Source organism: Microtus oregoni, unplaced genomic scaffold, assembly GCF_018167655.1.
Source record: "Microtus oregoni isolate MIOR12 unplaced genomic scaffold, Mior012 000068F_ref0000429, whole genome shotgun sequence".
Taxonomy (NCBI): Eukaryota; Metazoa; Chordata; class Mammalia; order Rodentia; family Cricetidae; genus Microtus; species Microtus oregoni.
The window spans coordinates 2,930,123-2,939,883 of NW_024543975.1; the positions used below are offsets into that span (position 1 = coordinate 2,930,123).

Here is a 9,761-nt window from a genome sequence, read left to right on the forward strand (position 1 = left end):
TTAGTTTAATGCCTGAGGCACTGAAGTAACTGAGAGAATCAAGCTTTTAAAAAAGTTTGCAGTAATGTACTAAGACAGAGGAATGTGCTTTACCTCTTCTCTGTACCTTGGAAACTGTGCAGCTCCACTCTGAGTCCATGACTATCTACACTCAAATAGAAACACCAAGTCAAACTAGGAATGTGAAATATTCCCTGAAATGGCTGCCCATCAAGTCCAATGAGTTTCTCTAAAGCTTTGGAGGAGGTATCCAAGATACCCCAAAACTGAAAGATTCCTCTAACAACAAAGCATTGTACTCAAGAAGCAAAGTCAGCCTATAAGAAGGTCATGTGGAGGAATGTAAGGGTGTCACTAACGCTCCTGTTCAGTCTGATGAACAAAAATCTAAACAGAACCAAAGTCTTATTATTAGAAGTTTATATGAAGGAATGAGTAGAGAGAGGGCATAGACTCTTCAAATGGGACAGATAGGAGACATGGGGCTATCGTTAATCACAGGGGTGTTCCCTGTATGCAACACAGATTAAAGTCCAGTGTATCCAGTAGGGACACTGTGACACAGCATCTCCTATGTGAGCATCCAGTGGGAATATCCTGTGACAGCATCCTGGCCGGGACATCTAAAGGTTAATACTCAAACTAAGGGATCACAGCAGCATAATAAACCCCCTAGAATACAAGTTATTTTAGGCAACAAGTCTTGTCTACTTCCATTCATTGTGAGTTTGGAATGGAAGAAAGGGTAAAAACCCTAGACCTACTTGAAGGTCCTACCAAGATCAGCAGACCCTCTCTCCCATCAAAACCTGTGTTTTTGTTCTGTAATGTATAAAAGAACAGACACTGTCTCTTTATTGGAAGACCATTTTTAGATCCCTTCTTTTTAAAATGTTTTAATTAAATATTTATTTTACATACCAACCACAGTTTCCCTTCCCTTTTATTCTTCTATAGCCTCCCTCCACATCCCTTCTACCTCCCATCCACTTCTCCATCTCCATTCAGAAAGGGTAAGCCCTCCTATGGAAGTGAACAAAGCATGCTGAACAAAGGTATCCCTCCTTAGGGCATGGGCTCCAAAGAGTAAACTCATCCTCCAGAGATAGGTTCTGGTCCCACTGCTAGGGGCTCCAAAACCAGACTAAGCTACACAACTGTCATCCACATGCAGAGGGTCTATGTCAGTCCCATATTCGCTCCCTAGCTATTGGTCTAGAGTGTATGAGCTCCCATGAGCGTTGATCAACTGTCTCTGTGAGTCACCTCATAATGATCTTGACCCCCTTGCTCATATAATCCCTTCTCCTCTTTGACTGGACTCCTGGAGCTCAGTCAGGTGCTTGGTTGTGGATCTCTGCATCTGTTTTGTCAGTTAGCAAATGTAGATTCTATGATGACAGTTAAGGTAGTCACCAATCTAATTACAGGAAGAGTTCACGTTACTACAGATTTAAACAGAATTTTCAACAGAATAATCTCTATTGGCCAAGATACACTTAATTAATTGTTCAACATCCTTAGGTATCAGGGAAATGCAAATCAAAATGACTCTTAAAACTGTCAGAATGGCTAAGATAAAAAAAATGCTAATGGCAGTCTATGTTGGAGAGGATGTAGAATAAGGGGAACACTCATCCACTGCTGGTGGGAATGCAAACTTGCACACAGCATTGAAAATCAGTATGGCAGTTTCTCAGAAAATTGAAATCAATCTACCTCAAGACTCAGAAAAATAACTCTTGGGCATATACCCAAAGAATGCTTAATCATACCATAAGGACATATATTCAACTATGCTCATAGTAGCATTATTTGTAATAGCCAGTACCTGTAAACAATCTAGATAGCCCTCAACTGAAGAATGGATAAAGAAACTGTGGTACATTTACACAATGAAGAATTATTCAGCAGTAAAAACAATGATATTTGTAGGCAAATGGATGGAGTTAGAAAAAAAAATCATCCTCAATGAGGTAACCAAGACCCAGAAAGACAAACACAATATGTACCCACTCTTAAGTGGATATTTGATGTAAAGGATAATCAGGTTACATTCCACAGCACCAGAGAAGCTAGGTAACAAGGAGGCTCCTAAGAGAGATACATGGATCATCCTGGGAATGAGAAATAGATGAAATCTCCTGGGTAAACTGTGGGTGGGAGGAGGAGTGGAGATGAAAGGATGAGGGATCAGGATGCTACAGGTGGGTGAGGGATGGAGAGGGAGTGTAATGAAAGAGATACCTTGATAGAGGGGAACATTATAGGATTAGGGAGAAACCTGGTGCCAAGGAAGCTTCCAGGAATCCACAAGGATTACCCCAGCTAGGTTCCCCTTTATTGCTGAAATATATATATATATATATATATATATATATATATATATATATATATTTACTTAGCAATTTTCCCCTACTTTTAAAGATGTTGAGCCTCATCTTTCTTGGTCTAGGGTACTAGGGTACAAAGAGAGAGACCAAATATTCTCATTAACATGACATCAAGGAGTAGAGTCCTACATTGACTGTGTAGGTCTAGACAAATCCTATCTGCTATATAGATACTTCCCTAGAAAGAAGAGATGGAAAACATCAAACAGTGTGATAATTCAAGACTGGAAAAAGCCTTGAAAGATGTGATTCTAAAGGAAGTAATAATAGCAGTAACAAAAGTTGCAAATATTTATTTCTATAACTGAATTGTAAATGGAAATAGTAGCTATACAGAATAGTGGAAGAAATAAAACTTCCTTGTTCTTTGTTTTAAGTTACCATGATTTAGAAGAGATGTTTTGTCAACACAAATGAATGTATATGCTATTTAAAAATTAAAGGTTCTTTGTGGATAATTTCAAATATGGTCTATCTCTTTTTTATATTTAACTAGAGGAACATGTAATTCTGTCATACTTTTATGAATGGGAGCACATCAAATGGTCTTTATGACAAAAATAATTAGGAATCACCTAGCTTCAAGGACTCTATTGTCTATTACCATTTTTAGGTTCTTGTTTTCTACTTTATTTTAATAATTCAATTAAATATACACTGAATAATTTCTGCCTAAATGGGAAAACTAAAATAATAAATAAATAGTGCCATATCCCATTTTCAACTAGAAGAATGTAGACTTTGAAGATTAAAAATTTGATGTATTTATACACTTTAGAAACACAGGAAAAATATATACTTATACCATCATTAATATTTTAACATTTCATGTTCTTAGGATTAGATCAAAGGCTTAACTGAAATAATTTTGTCAGCATGATGTCTTTTTATCTTACCCCGGAAGCCTTTCCAGAAATGACTGATTCCTTTCTGTTTCCCCTACTCTTTTCTATTTTAAATTACAATTTCCCTACCCAACTCCACAAACCTCCCCTTAGTTTCCATCTTAAAAGATGCTAGCATTGCAAACAGTTTTATTTGAACATTTTCTAATCTTATTTTAGAACCTTTGCCTTATAACTCAATTAAGCAAGATGAATAATAGGAAAATAACAAAATCTGGTGAAGTCAGTGGATGAATAAAATATTAAGATCTTGGAAAAATAAAGACAATCCCTAACTTTTCACAGAACTTAACTGGAATTTTACTTCTGTTATCAATTTTTAGACAGTGTTTAAAAGCTAGTTTAAGTAATAAATGAGTTATTATGTAGGAATCCATATTTAATTTACACGAAGAACAAATTTCTGAAGTTTGAACTCACAACTTATCAACTTTTTAGCCTTAGTTTAATTCTACCTCTTTTGGCAGGTCACAAATCTTTCTGCTTCCACGAATGTTTACCCTGCTTGTTAAAGCACACTTAAACCTTTTTTCTACTCTAATACTTATGGAACAAGAAATACTAAAAACCACTGTACAGTGGCATGCCTGAGACACAAGGATAAACAAAATTCCTTCCCTCAAGGAGCACAAGTTCTTATAGAAAAGATAAGACTTGTCCACATATAAAGATAATAAAAGCAGCAGATGATAAATTCCATAAGAGAGGTGCAGATAAATTGTTATGAAGGGGAAAGGCTAAGGAGATTATAGGACATAATAAGGTTATAGAATAGAAACAAGTTGTTTCCTTACAAAGGTAAATACAAAAAAAAAAACCTGTCTGTTCAGTATGTCTCTTGAATACATGAGACTGCTTTATTTATTTATTTATTTATTTATTTATTTATTTGCTTTAGAGTCCCATGAAGCTCTATTGATGTGTTTATGTGATAGAGAGTTGATGGACACGTGAGCAAGTTTTTTTCCAAACTAACTGGGATGAATAATAGTGAGAAATTATTGTGCTATACCTGGAAAATATCATTTTAAGGTGCTGGGGTAGTCTGTGCTTTGCCAGAACATGACACATATTAACAAAGCTATTTTTTCATGTGTGAGGTTAATACTAATGTTAAACTTGATGAAAACAGATGGGTAAACAACTTTTTGGAATATTGAATTACAAGTCTCTTTTCAAATCCAGCTACTTAGTGTAGGAACCTGTATAATCCAGTTGTAAGATTTTCTTTGCTGAATGATGATCAGGAAAATTTTATAGTTTTGATTTGCTTATAAAACTTGAGGAGTTATCAGACATGGTATTTTAAGAACCTGAAAACAGAGGGTATTTAAAATGTATAGAAGGAAAGCTTTTCCAACACGAGACAGGTGGTGTGATTTGTTTTGATGGGCCCTGTGTTCCTGCCTGGTCCAGCTCTTTCTGTGCTCTTTCTATACGGATTGGAATAAACCAAAAATGAATTTATTTTCAAGCAGAGAGATTTGGGACTTAAAACTCAAATTTGGCTACTCTGGTTTGTAGATGTTATAATTAACACCACTTTAACTGTGTCATTAAAAGCTTCTCAAATCAGGTAAAGTAGGAACAGGGATTCATTTGCATCTATAATTGAGGAGTCCACAGTTCAAATTTACACAGATGCAGACATAGGGGCTCAAAAATTACCAGCACTCTAGGCAAAACTGCCCTCTGAGTTATGTCATTTACAGGCTCCAGTGATGGCAGAGGTCTAATAAAATGTGTTGGAGGGAGACCTCCTGCATTCCTTCTGAGATACACTCTGTCTGAACTAAAGAGGGCTTATGACTATCATGCTCAACCAATCTTAATAATGGGATTTCCATTTTTTCCCAGGCTGGGGCAGAGTGATTTATTCATTTCTGGATATTGTACTAATTTCCCATATCAAGTTTATTATTTGAGAACTTGGAAAAGTCAATAGACAATCAGAGAGAGAAAACATTCTCTAGTGCAATGCTCCAGAGGCCCAAGGAACTCTCTGTTCACAAAGAGTAACTAAGAACTCTAGAACAGTCCATGTTGAAAGCATTATATGTGAAAACATTTGTGTATATGTGTCTGTGTATGCAGAACAGTTGTAGAAAAATATAAATTCACATAGTAATATCTACAAAAAAAGACGATAAATTCATTACAATCATACATACACAAAAAATTCAAGTAATAGTTTAGCAACATACTTATATTTTGATGTTTATGTATGAAACATTATTATTCATCTCTAATCCATGAAATTTCAATATTAATAATTTTAACATTACATATTTTTTCTTACATGGATTTTCTTTCTATTCTAAAATTTTCAACTACAATTAATAGTATGTACCAACTGGTGTGCATTTTTTATTTGTCTGCAGTTCTCTGTGTAGGGTTGTGGCACTCTTGACTTTCCCTGTCCACGTTAGCATCTCTATTTTGTCCTTCTTCAATTTATTTGTAGACAGTCTTGTTAGTCATACTTAATGGGTGTAGATTCTGACATTCTAAGGAGACACAAAATCACAGCACACTCCATAATCCTCTGGATTGTCCTGTCGTTCTGCCCTCTCTTCTGCAATAATACTGGCATTTTAGGTAAGGGGGTTGTTTTATATATCTTTTGGGACTGGGTTTCATGTGTATGTTCTTTGATTGGTAATAGTTTCCTGTAATTATCTCTGACTCAAAGATGCATATTTGCGAGGCTTTGGAGGGAGGAAAGGAAGGGGAAAATGATGGAAATATATTATTTTAAAAATGAGAGAAATAAATGAAAGATTTTAAGTACATATCTCACTACTATGTGGCTGGGTCAAACCAAGTAACATTATTAAGCTATCATTTGAAAAGAATCAATTGTTTTCAGTTGATTTGCATGAATGAAATAAGCTAAAGTTGTTTGGGTGGGGCTTCACTCCAGCCCCTGGCATACATGCTAAAATGTTTGAGTGGAACTTTTCATACCAGGCTCCCTCCCCAGGGAGTTGCCACAGTCCAGACTCCAGCTCCAACAAAGTCTGCCAAATGGTGAACCCTCCCCAGAAAGGGTCAAGACCACTCCCATAGGCTATTTGAACACCCCCCCCCCAGAGAACAAACATGTGGCCTTACCAGTTCTCATTTCCCCTCTCCTTAGTTTCCCCAAGGGCCACCCAGGAGCACTGGCATCCATTAAACCTGGGCCTTTTCTATGGTTTGATTTGGTCTGATTTGGAGGTTTGTCTGGCCATAAAAACTTTACAAAATAAAGCAGTTAATCTATTCTTGCTTATTCCTAAGACATGCTAAGAAAGATATGAGCTATAAAGGGTTGTTGGTATTAACTGTCTAGCAGCTAAATCTACTAAGAAACTTATTACTCTCCCCCATGACTACCTTCTAGAAACTCACTTATGTTTTATTGTTTGTTTTCTTTTTCATAAATATCTGTAACAATAAAATCGTGATAATGACCATAACAATAATAATAACAGAGCCTTTATTTTCTATTGTCAAGTCACTATGTTCATGTTTTCAGTATTTGTAGATGTTATCCAAATTGAGCTACATGGCTCTCAGCTTCACTTATTTATTGATTGTAAGAAGATAAGACCTATGAGGATGAGAGATAAGCCATCTTGGAGTCTGCTTTAAGGTACTGTCAAAAATCCTGATCATGCCTAGCCAATGAGGGGTGACCATGCAATGTCACCAGACTGGGATGCAGCCTGGGTGTTAGGAGGAGGGTATATAAGGAGGGTATATGAGTCTGCTGTTTGCCTTTTACCTGACTCCAGAGGTCTATGTCTTTAACTCTGTGCCTTTTCACTCCCTCCCCTGAGGGAATTTTTAGGACCCAGCAACATTTTGTGCCTGAACAGGGACTTCTGGCATGGTCAGGGTCTTATGTTTTTTTTTTTTTTCTTTTTTGTTGTGGCTGTAATTTTTGGGTTTTGCTTTTGTATGGTTTTGCTGTCACTGGTAGGCACTAGTTCTAGTCATCTTGTCACCCTCACTTGTGGCACTGGACAGTGACCCCCAGACTGTGTTTCAGTAGGAAGCTCTCTGATACTGTGTGTTTTCAATCTTTTCAGGAGTTAAGTGTTGGGATTTACCCATTTTTTTCCTTCTTTTGTGTTGTCTGTCATATTTGTCTGCCCATCAGGTCAGGAAGGCACATTTTTTTTTTTCTGTTTCTGTTCACCCGGTGTCTCCACATAAGGACTGAACCCTCAGGAATCAGAACAAAGGCTCAGCCCCAAATATGCTCCCTCATCCAGAGACACTGTGGGCATACAATTGTGACCTACAAAACCATGGAATTGCCCCCACTAATCTTAGAACATGAAGGTCTAACAAATTTTTTCACCCCTATTGACTGCCAGCTTTTTTCTGACTGTTGCTTGTCTGCTATCTCCGTCTACAAAATCGGTAACCTCTCCATCACGTCCACCCTTTCCATGTATGATCTCTCTAGGGCATCTGATGAGGAGGCAGACAGTTCAGGCCTTGCAAAACCTGCTGAGGAGAGTGTGGTCACAGTTAACACCACACGTGCCACTTCCGGTCACTTCTACTCTTGTGTAGGAGGCTATACCTCAGCCAGAGTACCCTTGGAGTAAAGTGCCTCAATGTCTGCCTGTCCCTGAAGGTGGAAATCCTCTCCCACTGCAGTATGATCCACAGCCAATGCAACCTTCCCTGTCTCAGGCCTTAAAGTCTGGTGGAAGCCTTGCCAGTCAACCTGCGACAAAATGCCACTAACCAGCCCTGGATTCCTACCCCCATAGCTGAACTCTCCCTTATCTAGAATGCGGCTAATGAGTTAGGCCTGGATTCGCCTTACTCAGAACATGTTTTCACAGTTAACACACACTTTTCAATTAAATTAGACAAGAGCAGAGGCGATGCCATTTGACTCTTCATTGTTTGGAAAGATTCGCCATGGTATAAAAAGTTATTTGATTCCTTTGGGATGTTCACAAATCCCTTAATTGGTGGGTAATATTGTTAATCTTCATTATAAACATATCCAACAGGAGCCGGTAGCAATTAATGCAACTCTTGGGGTGTTATTGACCCTTAGGCATCCTTCTCACAATCTCCACAGAGAGTTATGCAGGCTTGGTTATCTGAAATTCAAAAGGCTACTACCTAGTCCCCCCACCCTGGCAGCTCTCTAGGAATGGATGCTCTTTGAGGATTTGTAGTCAATGACAGGTAAGAGTTTGTTTGGTAGGTTAACCTAAGACAGGCACTGTCCAATTGCTGAGCCCTCTTGAGATGGGGTCAGCAATGCCTGAGCAAAGAACTCTGACTTCTTTTGAGTGCCCATGTAATAAATCACAAAGGGTGGATATGTAGGAAGATAAGCCCTATGAGGTGAAGAGATGAACCAATCTAAAGTCTGCCTAGGGATCTAACAACAGGTGTTGTTAGAGGTCCTGATCATGCCTACCCAATGAAGGGTGACCACACAATATCACCTGATCAAGATGCTCTTCCAATTGCTGAATAAATGAGTCTATTGTTTGACTTTTACCTAACTCCCAGTGTTTATGTTGTTGACTCTATGCCTTCTTAACTCCTCCCCTGAGGAAGCCATTAGGACCCAGCAAGAACTGATCAAATGATACTCATTGAAAAAATATTAGCTTCTAAGAAATATGTTGAAAATTTATTTTATTGTAGGAATAAATGATTTTTTTTTCCAAAAAGATTGTGGTTAAAGGAATAAAGAACAGGCCATTCCAAAAGTGAGATGTAACAAAAACTAGGCCTTTGGTGCTAAGAATACCAAGAACCTAACCTTTCTAAAAGTAGTCCCTGAGAGTTATGATGGAAAAGCAACTTGGCAAACAAAACAAAATGGCAACAACAACAACAGCTGAGAATTCCAGAACCTCTTTGTCAGGAAATAGTAAGGAGATTTGATATTTGCTTTCAAAATCAAGACCACACTTTTTGCAATGGTCTCTGCACTTTATTCTCAAAGTAACAGTATTAGGAGTTGAATCTTTTGGGTGGTATTTAGGGAATAAAGGCAGAGATCCCAGGAAAGTAACAGTATTGTGAGAAAATGGACTGATAAAATATGTTTCTTTCTGCTCAGTACACAAGGTCCTTTTTTCTGACATTGGCACAAATTGAAACTGCCAGTTTCTCAAGATCTTTGTGATGGATTTGGGTCATGATTAGAAATTTGTTTCCCATAACCTTCTTACTTGATAATCAGAGTTCAGTCAAATGCAAGCTCTTCTCTGAGCCTACTCTGGCTACCTAACCTACAGTAGCCACATTTATAATATTTCCTAAAATATAATTATCTTTTACTACTTTGCTGAACCCTCTTCATCATCTGATACTTTATCTCATTTGTTGGTTTATTGCTTCATTTATTTTTAATCTGCTTCACACTCTAAAAGTTATTTGATTGGTGGTTTTGCCTACTCAGGTATCATTTAACGATGATCAGAATGAT

At 37.6% G+C, this 9,761-nt stretch overlaps 1 protein-coding gene across 1 annotated transcript in view; it reads left to right on the plus strand.

Annotated features, from left to right (window-relative positions):
- The window catches only part of LOC121440539 (proteasome subunit beta type-1-like), a gene marked incomplete at its 5' end in the record, with an annotated part of 117,626 nt that extends 109,724 nt beyond the window's left edge, over positions 1 to 7,902 (plus strand). The window contains one exon of the mRNA XM_041641273.1: positions 7,666 to 7,902. Within this exon, the coding sequence (XP_041497207.1) occupies positions 7,666 to 7,902 (237 nt within the window). The remainder of the gene's footprint in view (positions 1 to 7,665) is intronic.
- Positions 7,903 to 9,761: the final 1,859 nt, after the last annotated feature.